General features: G+C 39.4%; 1 protein-coding gene across 12 annotated transcripts in view; it reads left to right on the top strand.

Annotated features, from left to right (window-relative positions):
• HEATR5A (HEAT repeat containing 5A) overlaps nucleotides 1–17,380 on the top strand; it is a 132,300-nt gene that overhangs the window by 82,029 nt on the left and 32,891 nt on the right. For 10 of the 12 annotated variants that reach the window (XM_074393310.1, XM_074393305.1, XM_074393307.1 and 7 more), the window contains 3 exons: nucleotides 1,238–1,264; nucleotides 4,155–4,293; nucleotides 14,712–14,891. In XM_074393310.1, coding sequence (XP_074249411.1) covers nucleotides 1,238–1,264; nucleotides 4,155–4,293; nucleotides 14,712–14,891 — 346 coding nt within the window. The remainder of the gene's footprint in view (nucleotides 1–1,237; nucleotides 1,265–4,154; nucleotides 4,294–14,711; nucleotides 14,892–17,380) is intronic. The other 2 variants (XM_074393311.1, XM_010334962.3) reach the window with 2 other exon arrangements.

Here is a 17,380-nt window from a genome sequence, read left to right as displayed (position 1 = left end):
ATCCATTAATTCATGGTAGTTAAGATCTGATCAGCTGGGCACAGTGGCTTACACCTTAATTCCAGCACTTTGGGAGGCCAAAGTGGAAGGATCATTTGAGCCCAGATGTTCGAGACCAGCCTGGGGAACATAGTGAGAGCTTGTCTCTACAAAAAATTTAAAGGAAATTATCCAGGCATGGTGGTGCACACCACGTAGTTCCAGCTACTTGGGAGGCTGAGGTGGGAGGAGGTTGAACCCAGGAGGTTGAGGCAACAGTGAGCCATGATTGCATCACTATATTCCAGCCTGGGCAATGGAGCTGTCTCAAAAATATAAATAAATAAAATCTGATCAAACTCATTAACTTTTTTTCTTTCCCAAATCCCTAATACTACTGCAGGAAAAACAAATAGGCATCAAAAAAGTTCCATATGAAAAAGAATAGAGATTATAATATTATCAGACTTTTCTTTTGGGTACATCCAGAGCAAGTGAGAAAATCTGAAGTAACAGTTACAAATTTTACTCACGTTAACTCATTATATTCAAGATGTAGAATGATTTCTTAATACACATCATATAGAATAAATTACTAACCAAAATATTGAGACACTAAATTGATACAGTGATAGTAATTAGTAATTTATTCTGAATTTATTAGGTTGAATTTATTATATTTTAGAGTATTCACCAAAATAAGGAAATTGCATTTCATCATTAGGCAAAAGTCTTACTGGAAAATATTTTCTTCTAACTGCATGCTCTTTGACCTTCATTCTGAACTTGGCCTTAGCTACACTTGCAATTCTGAATACTCTTAGTTTTAAAACTTGGCTTCTAAGAGTTAAACTATAATTACCTTCTGATGAGGTAAACCATTAACTTTGCTTCTTGTTGGACACCTGTTCATGTGAATGCAATCCAAATCACTCCTCTCATACTTATGTCTACTTAATTTGGTTTGATACTGAGGCTTAGTCATAGATTCCAAAGGAAAACCTAAAATTAATCACGTGTACATTTAAAAATTATATGTTTACATCTTGGAGTTCTTGAGTTGACTATTTTCAAGAACTTGGCTTAACTCATTTTCTTAAGTTGGAAAATAAAATAATTTGTGGCAAATTTTTAAGCTGAAGCTAAGCCAATTTGATAACTATCAACATTTATATTTTAATGCTTAGCTGACTGTTGTCAAAGTCATCCTATATCTTTTGGTTTTGTCATGACTGGTGTGTCATTTGTTTTTGTGCAGGAGATCTTGTTGGATAATTCTGTGTTGGTAGGTCCCTGACCCTTGATTCCTAACCTTTTTTCAGTTTTGCAGTGCTTTTTTTATGTGTCATTTTTTGGTTGTAGATGTTTGTTTTCTTCTGCATCTCTTTGTTTAAGCGAACCATTAATGCTAAGTCCAATATGTGTAGCATGTTTCGTGGTGTTTATTTGATACCAGTATAAGCAAATCCTTCCTAACCTTCTCCAGCTGGTGCTCTCACTCTTTGTACTAAATTTGGTATCATTTTGACTTAATATATTAATTTCAGAAAATGATCGTAGTTATAGTTTTACTTAATTTCTGTATTTTGCCTGCTTTCTTTGTTTGTCTTAAGCCACTCTATTCCTCTTCCCAATATAAATGCTGGAGAATGACATGGAGACCTTAAGCCTCCCATTTTGCTTTGTGTGAAAGCCTTCAATCTTTTTTCTACCAAACAAGTAAAGGGTACTTCTAAGCATGCTTTTTCTAAAACATGTTTGACTAGCCTGAATAAATGCTGCACCTGCTTTGTATTATATGCTTGTGAAACTCCAGTTGAAATAACTAGTAGATTTATTTTCTTTAGAATTGTCTTGTAGTGTGCTTTTTTTGGTCATTGTTCTTAAATACAACAGTAATCTAATCTTGGGCACAAGTAAACTTAATCTTTTTATATTTTAACTTCCCTATTATCCTAACCTGCTAATAATATGATTTCTAAACACGGAATACATTGTACCTTGAGACTTTTCTATGAATGGCATTCCTCTGTATCCACTTTTGGGTTCATAATACAGCTTGAAGGTATAGTAGAATGTACTGACAACACCGTTCCTGCACTCTAGCCTGGGTGAGAGAGTGATATCCTGTCTCAAAAAAAAAAAAAAAAAAAAAAAAAATGGCTGTTCAGTGATAATATATTCACAGTTTTTTTCTGGGGGTTTTTTTTTGGCTTTTGATAAAATATAGAATTTGTCTTTGCATGTGTTTCTTATATATTCTTTTTTAATTTTTATTTTGAGACACAGTTTTACTCTATTGCTTAGGCTAAATTGTAGTGGCATGATCTTGGCTCACTGCAACTTCCACCTCCCAGGTTTAAGCAGTTCTCCTGCCTCAGGCTCCGGTAGCTGGGATTATAGGCATGTGCTACCACACTCAGCTAATTTTTGTATTATTAGTAGAGACAGGGTTTGACCATGTTGGCCAGGTTGATCTCGAACTCCTGACCTCAGGTCATCCACCCATCTTGGTCTCCTTCAGCTTGAGCCATTGCACCCGACCCTCTTAACTCCTGACCTCAAGTGATCCACCTGCCTTGGCCTCCCTCAACTGTGAGCCATCATGCCCAGCCCTCTTCGTATATGTATATAAAAAATTATACACACACACACACACACTTTTTTTTTTTCAGATGGTGTCTCTGTTGCCTAGTCTGGAGTGCAGTGGTGCAATCTTGGCTCACTGCAACCTCCGCCTCCCAGGTTCAAGCAGTTTTCCTGCTTCAGCCTCCCAAGTACCTGCTTCAGCCTCCCAAGCACCTGCCACCATGCCCGGCTAATTTTTTTAGATTTTTAGTAGAGACAGGGTTTCATCATGTTGGCCAGGCTGGTTTCAAACTCCTGACCTCAAGTGATCTGCTCACCTCAGCCTCCCAAAGTGCTAGGATTACAGATGTGAGCCACCACATCCAACACTCTTCTTATATATTCTTAATAGTTCCTACCACCTTTTATTTCATCCCAAAATTTAGCCTCTGCTCTTTACAAAACTTCAGTCCAATTTTTCTCACATATGCCAAATCTAAACATTGCTATAGAATTATGCCATTATTTCTCAAATTTTGCTTTGACGATCACTATCAAAATATACATATTTATTTTGTAGACTGTACCAAACTGATCTTTACTTTCATAGTTAGTACAAAATTAATTTAAAATCTCATCTTTATTTCATAAATGAAATCACTAAAAATTTTTATCCATTAACCTTCAACTTGTAACTGAAGTATATTACCAGTCTTATCATTTGCTGTGGGTAGATACAGCCTATTGAGATTTACATTGCATCTGTAAGATGTGTACATATATGTATTCTATTAATACATAAATATGTATGCATATATATAAAATTTGGTGTTCTGTAATGCTTGTCTCTAGAGAGCATTTTTGGTGAATGTTTTCTGCCTTTATTTGAAAATGCATCTACTTACTCTATATGTCGTCTGATTAAAATATTGTTAAGAGACTGCACTAATAACTAATATTTATTGAGCATTTACTATTTGACAGGTACTGTGGTAAGCACTTTGCATGTTACTTTGTGTTAATATCACGGTAGCCCTGAGAGATGTGGTAGTGTTACAAATGAGGAAACTAAGGCACTATAGAGAGGTTAAATAATTTGCCCACAGAAACACAGCTAATAAATGGTGGATCTAGGACTCAAACTGAGACATTTTGACTCTGGAATGTCCATTTTAACCAATATGCTGTATTGCCTATATGGATTTGTATAAATTTCTACTTAGAGAATGATAAAACATTACAGTATAGTTGCATGAACACAAATGTATGAAATGCAACTAAATCCTTTCTGTTGTAGTTTTTTGTTGGTTTTTTTTTCTTTAAAATTCTGTTTACTCATATAAATTCTACCTTCTGACACTGATCTTTGCTTATATTTATGAGTAGTGCATAATCTAGTACACATATTATCTATTAAGCTGTTTCTAAGTTATATAATCAGAAATGTATTCTAGCATAGTTGCAAGAAGTTCCTATGTATGTATAAATTGTGTCCAGCCTACTGATTGGCTGGACAGAATCAGGAATGGGTCCAATGAATATCTATTACATTCACTGAGTGCCAACAAGAATTTTAGCTCTGTCATTCCTCAAATGTTATTTTTCAGGTGAATCTTTGTAGCCCCTACTTGTTACTGAGAAGAGCAGTACTGGCTTGCTTACGTCAGCTCGTACAAAGAGAAGCAGCTGAAGTTTCAGAATATGCTGTTATGCTTGCTAAGGACAGCACAGAAGAGTTGACTTCAGGTAATATCTCTTGATCAATACTGTGTCCTGCTCAAATGATTATTTTTATCTTAAAATTTCCACATGTACATGAGTTTTGAAACAATTTAAAAGTTAATATGTAATATGTCTTAAACCTGCTACTGGAAAGAATTGCTGTTATTCCAACCAGTGATATTACTGGTTTAGAGCAGTGGTTCTCAAACTGATTTTCAAACCAGCAGTGTATACCTCACCTGGGAACTTGATAGAAATGCAGATTATTGAGACGCATCCCAGACCTACTGAACCAGAAATCTGGGAGTATTACCCAAAAATCTGTATTTTTAAATCTATATTTTTACAGTCCCTATGTTAGTACAGCTGTGTGCCACATAATGGCATTTTGGTCAACAACAGACCCCATATACAACAGTGATCCCTTAACATTATAATATCATATTTTTACTGTACCTTTTCTATGTTTTGATACACAGATGCTTACCGTTGTTATAATTGCCTTTAGTGTTCAGTACAGTAACTTGCTCTACAGGTTTGTAGCCTGTGAACAATAGGCTATGCCATATAGCCTATGTGTGTGGTAGTCTGTACCATCTAGGTTTGGGTAAGTACACTCTATGATGTTCACACGACAATGAAATCGCCTAACAACACATTCTTTAGAACATAATCCTATTAAGCCATGCACAAGTCTACTAAAGTTTGAGAGCTACTGATCTAGAGCAAGTTTTTTCACAGCAGTCAAGAAACTGGATTAACCCTTAAGTAATTTATCACACATGCCTCTGTTCACCCCAAAATCTCACTTTCATAAAATTTGTTATATATGAGTCTGCTACAAGTTAAATGCCTCTTCTTTTACATTTTAGTGCTAAATTAAAGGATTTCTTAGCCAGTAAGATTTAAGTGCGTATCACTTCATTTTAAAACTATTATTTGAATAACCTGAATTTGCATATGAATTCAAAGAAACTATTAGCCTACAAAAATGGTAAAAATAGGCCAGGCGTGGTGGCTCACACCTGTAATCTCGGCACTTTGTAAGGCCAAGGAGAGAGGAATGTTTTAGGTCAGGAGTTCAAAAACAGCCTGGGGGCTAAGCACACTAGATCATGCTTATAATCTCAGCACTTTGGGAGGCCAAGATAGGAGGATGACTCGAAGTCAGGAGTTCAAGACCAGCCTGGTCAATACGGTGAGACCTCTTCTCTGTTTTTAAAAAACTTATATATATATATGTATCTATAAAAAGAATAGCCTGGACCACATGGTAAGACCCCATCTCTACAAAAAAATTTAAAATTAGCCAGGCGTGATGGTGCACATCTGTAGTCCCAGCTACTAGCTAATCAGGAGGCTGAGAGAAGAGAATTGCTTGAGCCTAGGAGTTTGAGGTTGCAGTGAGTTATTACACCACCACACTGCAGCTTGGGTAACAGATCAGAACACTGACTCAAAAAAAAAAAAAAAGTAATGTCTTACACTTTGGCCAGGTGCAGTGGCTCACGCTTGTAGTCCCAGGACTTCGAGAGGCCAAGGCATGCAGATCACCTGAGGTCAGAAGTTCAAGACCAGCCTGGCCAATATGGTAAAAACCTCGACTAAAAATACATAGCTGGGTACGGTGGCATGCTCCCATACTCCCAGCTACTTGGAGGCTGAGGCACAAAAATCACTTGAACCCAGGAGGCAGAGGTTGCAGCGAGCTGAAATTGCTCCACTGCACTCCAGCCTGGGCAACAGAGCTAGACTCTGTCTAAAAAACAGGTAATATCTTATACTTTCATTTGTAAAGTTTTTATTTCAAAGTACTGTCATACTTTTAGAAAGTCATAGACTTCATAGAGCTTTTCAGTATCTTAAGCTTCTAGATTCATAATATATTTTACTGTCAGTAATCTATGCTCTTTAAGTAATGGTGTTATTCTTACATTAAAATGTTTAGGGAGCTGGGCCAGATGTGGTGGCATGTACTTGTAGTCCCAGCTTCCTTAGAGACTAAGGCAAGAGGATCACTTTAGCCCAGGAGTTCAAGGACAGCCTGATCAGCATAGTGAGACCTTGTCTCTAACAAAAACAAAAACTTTTTGCTTCAACTTGAATTAATCAGCATGACTGGGCTGCTGTACAAGCATACCTAGGAGTATTATGGATTTGGTTCCAGACCATGCAGTAAAGCAAGTCAGGAATATTTTTGTTTTCCAGTGCATATCAAAGTTATCTTTGTGCTATACTGTAGTCTGCTAAGTGTGAAATAGCATTATGGCTTAAAAAGTGGTGTATGTACCTTAATTTAAAAATTCTTTACTGCTAAAAAATGCTAACCATCATCTGAGCCTTCAGTGAGTCATAATCTTTTTGCTGGTAGATGGTCTTGTCTCAGTCTTGATGGCTGCTTAATCATGGTGGTGGTTGCTAAAGGTTTGGGATGGCTGTGGCAATTTCTTAAAATGAGACAGTAATGAAGTTTGCCGTGTCCGTTGACTTCCTTTCATGAAAGATTACTCTGTAACATGCAATACTTTTTGATAGCATTTTACTTACGGTAGAACTTTCAAAACTGGGTTAATTCTCTCAAACCTGCAACCTCTTTATCAACTAAATTCACATAATATTCTGAATTCTTTGTTGTGATTTCAACAGTGTTCACAGCATCCTCACCAGGAGTAGATTCCATGTCAAGAAACCATCTGGAATGATAAATCCTTTCCAGAAGGTTTTCAGTTACTTTGCCCAGATCCATCAAAGGAGTCACTGTCTGTGGCAGCTGTAGCCTTACAAAATGTATTTTTTAAGTAAGACAACTTGAAAGTCAATATGACTTCTTAATCTGCAGAATGGATATTGTGTTAACAGGCACGAAAACAACATTCATCTCTTTGTACATCATCAGAGCTCTTGGGTGACTAGGCACATTGTCAGTAGCAGTAATGTTTTGAAAGGAATCTTTTTTTTTTTTTCTTTTTTCTGAGCAATAGGTCTTAACAGTGGACTTAAAATATTCAGTAAACCCTGTTGTAAAAAAAAGATATGCTGTCATCCAGGCTTTGTTTGTTTGTTTGTTTGTTGTTTTTGTTTTGTTTTGTTTTGTTTTTTATAGAGCACAGGCAAAGTAGATTGGGCATAATTCTTTTTTTTTTTTTTTTTTTTTTTTTGAGACAGGGTCTCTCTGTTGCCCTAGCTAAAGTGCAGTGGCACGATCTGGGCTCACTGTAGCTTCTGCTTTCCAGGCTCATGTGATTCTTTCCACCTCAACCTCCTTGGCAGCTGGAACCACAGGTGAATGTCAGCACACCTAACTAAGTGTTTTTTTTTGTGCTTTTGTAGAGATGGGGTCTCATTTTTGCCCAGGCTGGTTTTGAACTCCTGGGCATAAGTGTTCTACCTGCCTCAGCCTCCCAAAGTGCCAGGATTACAGATGTGAGTCACTATGCCAGCCAGTTAAGCATAATCCTTAAACCATGGGATTTTCGGAATGGTCAGTGCACACTGGCATTAAAGTCACCAGCTGCTTTAGCTCATCACAAGAGAATGAGCTTGTTCTTTGAAGCTAGGCATTGGCCTCTCCTTTGTAGCTATGAAAGTTCCAGATGGCATCTTCTAATAGAAGGCAATTTCATATACTTTGAAAACCTGCTGTTTTAGGCCCAGCACTGTGGCTCACACCTAGAATCCCAACAGTTGGGGAGGCCGAGGCAGGCAGATCACTTGAGGTCAGGAGTTCAAGACCTGCCTAGCCAACATGGTGAACCCGTCTCTACTAAGAATACAAAAATTAGCTGGATGTGGTAGGTACCTGTAATCCCAGCTATTCAGGAGGCTGAGGCATGAGAATGGCTTGAACCCGGAAGGCAGAAGTTGCAATGAGCCAAGATCACACCACTGCACCCCAGCCTGGGTGGCAGTGGCAGAACAAGACTCAGTCTCAAAAAAAAAAAAGAGAGAGAGAGAAAATTGGTTGTTTTGGCCTTAGCTAGGTCTTCTGGCTAACTTGATGAAGCTTCTACATCAGGATTGGCTGCTTTATCTTGCCTTTTTTTTTTTTTGGAGATGGAGTTTTGCTCTTGTTGCCTAGGCTGCAGTGCAATGGCATGATCTCAGCTTACCACAGTGTCCGCCTCCCAGGTTCAAGCGATTCTCCCGCCTCATCCTCCCAAGTAGCTGGGATTATAGGCATGTGCCACCATGCCTGCCTAATTTTGTATTTTTAGTAGAGACGGAGTTTCTCCATGTTGATCAGGCTGGTCTTGAACCCCCAACCTCAGGTGATCCACCCACCTTGGCCTCCCAAAGTGCTGGGGTTACAGGTGTGACCTACTGCGCCCGGCCTTTATCTTGCATTTTTATGTTATCAAGGCAGTTTATTTCCTTAATCCCATGAACCAGCCTCTGCTAGTTTCTACCTTTTCTTCTGTAGCTTGCTCTGAATCAGGCTCAGTGCTATGGCTGATTTGAACTTTTTTTTTTTTTTTTTCCTTGAGATGGAGTCTTGCTCTGTCACCCAGGCTGGAGTGCAGTGACACAATCTCAGCTCACTGCAACCTCTCTCTCCCAGACTCAAGCAATTCTCCTGCCTCAGTCTCCCAAATAGCTAGGATTACAGGTACCTGCCACCACGCCTGGCAAATTTTTGTACTTTTAGTAGAAACAGGGTTTTACCATGTTGGCTTGGCTGGTCTTGAGCACCTGACCTTAGGTGATCTGCCCACCTCAGCCTCCCAAAGTGCGGGGATTACAGGCGTGAGCCTGATTTGAACTTCTGTCTAGATCACTAAAACTTTCTCCATGTCGGTTAACAAAGTTGTTTCTCTTCCTTATCATTTATGTGTTCACTGAAATACCTTTTTCATTTCCTTCAAGAACTTTTCCTTTGCATTCACAACTTAGATAACTGGCATATAAGAGACACTTTTAACTTTTGGTCTGTCTTGGCTTCTGATATGCCTTTCTCACTAAGCTTAATCATTTCCAGCTCTTGATTTAAAGTGAGATACATGTGACTCTTCCTTTCACGTGAACACTGTGAGGCCATTGCAGTGTTATTCATTGGCCTAATTTCGATGCTGTTGTGTTTCGGAAAATAGAGAGGCCTGATTAGAAGGAAAGAGATGGGGAACGGCCAGAAGAGAGAGAGAGAAATGGCATGAAGCAGTCAGAACACACACACATTTATAAGTTTTCTGTCATATATGGACATAGTTTGTGGCACTCCAAACAATTAAAATAATAACACTGATCGACTGGGCACAGTGGCTCACGCCTGTAATCACAGCACTTTGGGAGGCCAACACAGGTGGATCATGAGGTCAGGAGTTCAAGACTAGCCTGGCCAAGATGGTAAAACTCCATCTCTACTAAAAATACAAAAATTAGCTGGGCATGGTGGTGGGTGCCTGTAATTTTAGCTACTCAGGAGGCTCAGGCAGGAGAATCGCTTGAACCCTTGAGGCAGAGATTGCAGTGAGCTGAGATTGTGCCACTGCACTCCACCCTGGACAATAAGAAGTTGACTCCATCTCAGAGAAAAAAAAAAGATAACCAATCACAGATCACCATATCAGGTATTATGATTTTTTGAGCCTGAAAGAATTATGCAGTGAACATGTAAGTTCATCTACTTAATGTCTTTATGACACTCATTTTATAGACATCTCTCTCCATATACACTCATAAACCTTTTGCCAAATTACCTTAAAGCAGGCCGCAGACATCACACTTAAGTTTACATTTCCCAAGAAGGATATGGTTTGGCTTTGTGTCCCAACTGATATTTCATGTTATATTATAATAATCCCCAGGTGTTGAGGGAGGGACCTAGTGGAGGATGATTCAATCACGGGAGCAGTGTCACACATGCTGGTCTCTTGATAGTGCATTCTCATGAGATCTTTTGCCCCTTCACTTCCTTCACACACACTTTTCACCTGCTGCCATGTAAAATGTGCCTCTTCCCTTTCCACCATGATTGTAAGTTTCCTGAGGCCTCCCTAGCCCTGTGGAACTGTGAGTCAATTAAGCCTCTTTTGTTTATAAATTACCCAGCCGCAGGTTTGTCTTTATAGCAGTGTGAAAACAGACTAATAGAGTAAATTGGTACCAGGAGTAGGGCACAGCTATAAAGATACCCAAAAATGTGAAAGCAGCTTTAGACTTGGGTAATAGACAGAGGTTGGAACAGTTTGGAGGGCACAGAAGAATATAGGAAGATGTGACAAAGTTTAGAACTCCCTTAGAGACTTGTTGAATGGCTTTGACCAAAATGCTGTTAATTATGTGGATAATGAAGCCCAAGGTGATATGGTCTCAGATTGAGTTGATAAACTTCCTAGGAACCGTAGTAAAGGTCACTCTTGCTATGGTTGAGCAAAGAGGCTGGCACCGTTTTGCCCCTGTTCTTGTTATCTGTGGAACTTTTTACCTGAGAGAGATTATCTGAAATTGGAGTTTCAGATAAAAGGGAAGCAGAGGCCAGTTGCAGTGGCTCATAACCTGTAATCCCAGCACTTTGGGAGGCTGAGATTGGTGGATCACCTGAGTTTAGTAGTTCAAAACAAGCCTGGTCAAATGGTGAAACCCCATCTCTACTAAAAATATGAAAATTAGCCATGCATGGTGGTAGGCACCTATAATCCCAGATACTAGGGAGGATGAGGCAGGAGAATCACTTGAACCCAGGAGGCAGAGTCTGCAATGAACAGGTTGCACCACTGCATTCCAGCCTAGATAACAGAATGAGACTCAAAAAAAAAAAAAAAAAAAAAGGGTGAGCGAAGCAGAGCATAAAAGTTTGGAAAATTTGCAGCCCAAGGATGTGGTAGAAAAGAAAACTCCCATGTTCTGGGGAGAAATTCAAGTTTGCTGCTGAAATTTTTGTTAAGTAACAAGGAGTCAAATGTTAAACTTAATTGCCAAGACAGTCAAAAAAATGTCTCCAGAGTGTGTTAGAGACCTTAGTGACAGCCCCTCCCAGAGGCCTAGGAGGGAAAAATGGTTTTGTGGGTCAGGCCCAGGGCCACACTGCTCTGTGCAGCCTTAGGAATTGTTGGCCTGTTTCCTAGCTATTCCAACTGTGCCTAAAAGGGGCCAAGGTACAGCTCAGGCCATTGCTTCAGAGGGTCCAAGCCCCAAGCCTTGGCAATTTCCACATGGTAATTGGGACTGCTAATACGCAGAATTCAAGAACTGAGGTTTGGGAACTTCCACCTAGATTTCTGAGGATGTATGAAAATGCCCAGATGTCTAGGCAGAAACTGCTGGAGGGGTGAAGTCCTCATGGAGAACCTCTGCTAGGGCAGTGCAAAGGGGAACTGAGGGGTTGGAGCCCCCACATAGAGTCTCCACTGGGGTACTGCCTAGTGGAGCTGTAAGGAAAGGGCCACCATCAAGGCTAGGCATGATGGTTCACCCCTGTAATCCCAGCACTTTGGGAGGCCAAGGATGGTAGATCGTGAGGTCAGAAGTTCGAGACCAGCTTGACCAACATGGTGAAACGCTATCTCTACTAAAAATACAAAATTAGCCAGGCGTGGTGGCACACACCTGTAATCCCAGCCAAAAAGGAGTCTAAGGCAAGATAATTGCTTGAGCCTGGGAGGCAGAGGTTGCAATGAGCTGAAATCATGCCATTGCACTCCAGCCTGAGTGACAGAGTGAGACTCTGTCTCAAAAAAAAAAAAAAAAATGAAAGAAAAAGAGGGCCTCCAGACTCAAGAACGATAGATCCACTGACAGCTTGCACTATGTGCCTGAAAAAGTCACATACCCTCAACTCCAACCTTGAGAGCAGCCAGGGCAGGGGGCTATACCCTGCAAAGCTGCAGGGTTGGAGTTGCCCAAGGCCTTAGGAGCCCACTTCCTGCATCAGTGTGCCCTGGATGTGAGACATGGAGTCAATGGAGATCATTTTGGAGCTATAAGATTTCATGACTACCCCACTGGATTTTGGATTTGCATGGGGTCTGTAGCCCCTGTGTTTTGGCTGATTTCTCTCATTTGGGACAAGAGCATTTACCCAATGCCTGTACCCCATTGTATCTAGAAAGAAATGAACTTGCTTTTGATTTTATAGTCTCATAGGCCAAAATGACTTGCTTTGTCTCAGATGAGACTTTGGACTGTGGACTTTTGAGTTATACTGAAATGAATTAAGACTTTTGGGAGATTGCTAGGAAGACATGATTGGTTTAGAAATGTGGACATAAGACTGGGGAACGGCCAGGGGTGGAATGATATGACTTGGTTTTATGTTCCCACCCAAGTCTCATCTTCAAATATAATCCCCAGTTGTTGAAAGAGGGGCGTGGTGGGAGGTGATTGGATCATGGGGACAGTTTCCCCCATGCTGTTCTCATGATAGTTCTCACAAGATCTGTTGGTTTTACAAGGGGCTCTTCCCCCTTCACTTTCTTTACACACTCTTCTCTTGCTTACTGCCATGTAAGATGTGCTGCTTCTCCTTCCACCGTGATTATATGTTTCCTGAGGCTTTCCCAGTCATGTAGAAGTGTGAGTCAATGAAACCTCTTTTTTCTTTTTTTCTCTCTGAGACAGAGTCTCATTCTGTTGCCCAGGCTGGAGTGCAGTGGCGCAATCTCGGTTTACTGCAAGCTCCGTCTCCTGGGTTCAAGTGATTCTCCTCCCTCAGCCTCCCAAGTAGCTAGGATTACAGGCACTTGCCACGACACCCAGCTAATTTTCTGTATTTTTAGTGAGATGAGGTTTTGCTGTGTTGGCCAGGCTGATCTTGAACTCCTGACCTCAAGTAATTCACCTGCCTCGCCCTCCCAAAGTGCTGGGATTACAAACGTGAGCCACCATGCCTGGCCTGAAACCTTTTTTAAATAAATTACCCAGTCTTGGGTATGTCTTTATAGCAGTGCAAAATGGATTAATACAAAGGACATACCCGTACGTGATCACACACTTAAGAAAATCCATATTGATTTACTGTCCTCATATACTTTTCCCTAGTCATCCAAATGTCCTTTATAAGTCCTCCCCTTCCCCTCCACCTAAATCTAAGATCCAGTCATGAAACTTACATTACTTTAGCTGCTGTATCTTTTTAGACCCCTAATCTGAAACATTTCTACCACCTTCTTCTGATCTTTAAAAGATAACTTCTCCTTTAAAACAGTCTAATACCAACAAAACAAAACACCCACAAAGGCCAGGCACAGTGCCTCACGCCTGTAATCCCAGCACTTTGAGAGGCCAAGGCCAGTGGATCACCTGAGATCAGGAGTTCGAGACCAGCCTGGCAAACATGGTGAAACCTCATCTCTACTAAAAATATAATATAAAACAAATTAGCCAGGCGTGGTGGCACACACCTGTAATCCCAGCTACTGGAGAGGCTGAGGCAGGAGAATCACTTGAACTTGGGAGGCATAGGTTGCAGTGAGATTGTGCCACTCTACTCCAACCTGGGCAACAGAGTAAGACTCTTGTCTCCAAAAATAAATAAATAGAGTAGTCTACTAGTAATATAATCTTTCAAATCTACATGTTTTCATAAATGCTAGATGAGTTAACTCTTCAAGAGAAAATGTATTTGTCCTTTTGGCACTTTCAGAATTAAAGATAATAGTTGATGCTAGATCAAGGATTGTATTTCCCCTTAGAGGTGTTGCTTGGTAGTAGTGAGAATATTGTATAGTGATATATGTTTATTCAGTAGTCCACAATAGCTTAATTGGAGTAATTAAACAGTGTTTTCCATATAGTGTTTTTTTCTCTTTGGGCTTTATCTCATGTTAGTAAGTTTTAAAACTTTATACCAGAATTAGGAAAACTTAATTATGTTTATTTAAAATTAGAAAATAATTATATTAAGAAGCACTGGCGGCCGGGCACTGTGGCTCAACACCTATAATCCCAGCACTTTGGGAGGCCTAGGCGGGGAGATCACTTGAGGTTAGGAGTTCAAGACCAGCCTGACCAACATGGTGAAACGTCATCTCTACTCAAAATACAAAAATTAGCCAGACGTGGTGGCAGGCAGCTGTAATCCCAGCTACTAGGGAGACCGAGTCAGGAGAACTGCTTGCAGTGAATTGAGATTGTACCACTACACTCCAGCCTAGGTGACAGAGCAAGACTGCCTCAAAACAGGGAAGAAGCACTGAACAAAATGTATAATTATTGGACACTAATTGGGTAAAAATTTTTACCTGATTAAGAAAACATAATAATTCTTAATACTTTCCTTTCAGTGACATTACAGAAAATACAGCTATATAGGATCATAAATAATCCCAAAATTCAACATAATTCAAGTGTGAACTAAAATAGATCTCAGTAGATTAAAACACAGTATTTGGGCTAGTTCTTTAATATATATTTTTATCTACTCTTTGAATAACTACTGAATTTGTGAGTTTCTGATATGGTAGTTTTGCTTTCTGTATTACTTAGATCATTGTTTTTCTTCTTGTCAGATGCTAACATCAAAGAAGTTGGCCTTGAAGGGGCATTATTGATCTTGCTAGACAAAGAGACAGATGACAGATTATGCCATGATATCAAAGAGACTTTAAATTATATGCTTACATCTATGGCGGTGGAAAAACTCTCCCTTTGGTTAAAGCTTTGTAGAGATGTACTTGCTGCATCAGCTGGTAAGCATTGGTCATTATCAGTTAAATAATAAAATTGAAATTTAAGACTTTACATAAAATTGTTTACCACTGAGAACTCATCAGTTTTGTCTAGCTGGATTCTGATTGTCTGATGGTTTCTTTCTTCAAATGAAGATTATATTTCTAGCGTTTTAGAATTCTCTTTAATTTGAACAGTATAGATCCAATGCTTAAGCCTGCTTTTTTTCCCTTTTGCTGTCTTAGATGACTTTGTGTGTAAAACAAACCAAAAAGTAGAGTTATTATTTATGCTGTAAAAGGTGGGACTTAATTTATATTGTCCCCATCATTTCTGTTCATAGATACAATAAATATTTGAGACCAGCTGCAGTGGCTTGTGCCTGTAATCCCAGCACTTTGGGAGGCTAAGGCAGGCCATTAGCTGGGCTAAGACTGCAATTCACGCCTGTAGTCCTAGCTACTCAGGAGGCTAAGATGGGAGAATTGCTTGAATCCGAGAGGCAGAGGTTGCAGTGAGCCAGTATCACACCACTGGACTCTGGCCTGGGCAATAGATTGAGACCCTGTCTCTACATACATACATACCCACCCCATGCCACACATTATATGAAATTGTTTAATCACTGTAAGAGAAAATTCTCCAAAAGTTACGACATTTTGAGCAAGCCAGTTTTGCTACATATAATAATGTTAATTTCAAATAGTATTAGAAAACAGTATTATTGCTGTAATGTCTTTAGTAATGCAAGATAATTGTTCATGAGAAAGTATATGCAAATCTTTAATATTTGTATCCTGTATCCTTGGGGTAAGAGTGAAAATAAATAAGAGGAATAAAGAAGAGAAAAAACAGTTCTTTTCCAAGAACTGTACATAATTTACCTGATTTAATCTTTTAAGTCATCCTGTGCTTAGACAATTTTATTCTGTTTTGTAGAAAACAGGCCCGGAGGTAACCAACCCGAAGACATAGACATATTCAGTCCTATGCCTACATAACTTTTAAAATCCACAAGCTTTCCTCTGTAGTTCAGTGCTCCCAACTCCGTTGCCCAAGCCTTAAAATTTAAGGTAGCTCTCATGTATGAATTGTGTGACAGGAAAAAAGTTAACATAAAATCCCTGGAATGTTTTGTATTCTCCTCTTTCTATCTTGATTCTTATCGGTTCCTCTCCAGTGATTATACCTGCTGTTTCAACTATTACACTATAGATGTTTTATTTCTCTAATTCTCTCTTCTGTCACCACTGCTCAAGAAATTGCAAGGACTTCTTTAAAATAAAATGTTGCCTGAGTCCAAGTATTCTAGGCTACAGTGAGCCATGATTATGTAACAGAGCAAGATCTTGTCTTAAAAAAAAAAAAGGAACATATATATGTGCATAGATAGACTGATTACGTTTTTCTGATGTCTTACTTAACTTTTTTAAATTTTACATTCATATTCCCTGATCTTGCTCTATTTTATCTTGCCATTAATTCTTCATCTTCTGTGGTTTGGCGTCATACCTTCTCAGGAAAACCTCTTCCAGGCTCTGTTAACTTTGCCTTAACCTTATTTATGACATCTTTGCTATTTTAACATGCAAAAAATGTTGATATATGGGATAATATAAGAAAAGCAGTTTGGTTTGTTTCATAGCGTTAGTTCCATTTTCAGTTTGTAAACAGTTGATAAGTTTAACAGTTAATAAGTAGAGGAGATAATTCACTACTCAGTGACTCTAGCTATCAGTACAAATTTGATACTGTAATAATAGCAATGGGTCTATCCTAAGAAAAATATTTTCAGACAGTTTGAGTAGATTCAGGAACCTTCTTAAATCCATGCAAGGCTCCAGAGTTAAAACAGCCTTCCCAGGGCCAGGCGTGGTGGCTCACGCCTGTAATCCCAGCCCTTTGGGAGGCCTAGGCGAGTGGATCACAAGGTCAAGAGATCAAGACCATCCTGGTCAACATGGCGAAACCCCATCTGTACTGGAAATACAAAAAATTAGCTGGGCATGGTGGTGCGTGCCTGTAATCCCAGCTACTCGGGAGGCTGAGGCAGGAGAATTGCCTGAACCCAGGAGGCGGAGGTTGCGGTGAGCCGAGATCTCACCATTGCACTCCAGCCTGGGTAACAAGAGTGAAACTCTGTCTCACAAAAAACAAAAAACAAAAAACCAGCCTTCCCAATGTATCCCATACATACTCCCTACTAGAGAATTTTGAGTTTACTTAAGTACATCTGTCTACATGCTGGGGGTTGATAACAGCTTTGTAACGTTTTGACCTGGAACAGTTATTAAAGCATCTCTTTTAGACAACTGCAGTTATTAGACCTAATTATTTGATATTGTTTAAAAAAAGTGATCAATAGCAATTGATAATTGATAATACCAATTCTAGTCTGAATTTGAAGTCATTTTTGTGTTCGTTTTAATAAAAATTTATATGTCTATATATATGTATGTATATATATATATATATATATATACATACCTATATATATATCTCTCTCTTT

The sequence above is a fragment of the Saimiri boliviensis genome, chromosome 2 (assembly GCF_048565385.1).
Source record: "Saimiri boliviensis isolate mSaiBol1 chromosome 2, mSaiBol1.pri, whole genome shotgun sequence".
NCBI classification, from domain to species: Eukaryota; Metazoa; Chordata; class Mammalia; order Primates; family Cebidae; genus Saimiri; species Saimiri boliviensis.
This window is presented reverse-complemented; position numbering and strand designations above follow the sequence as displayed.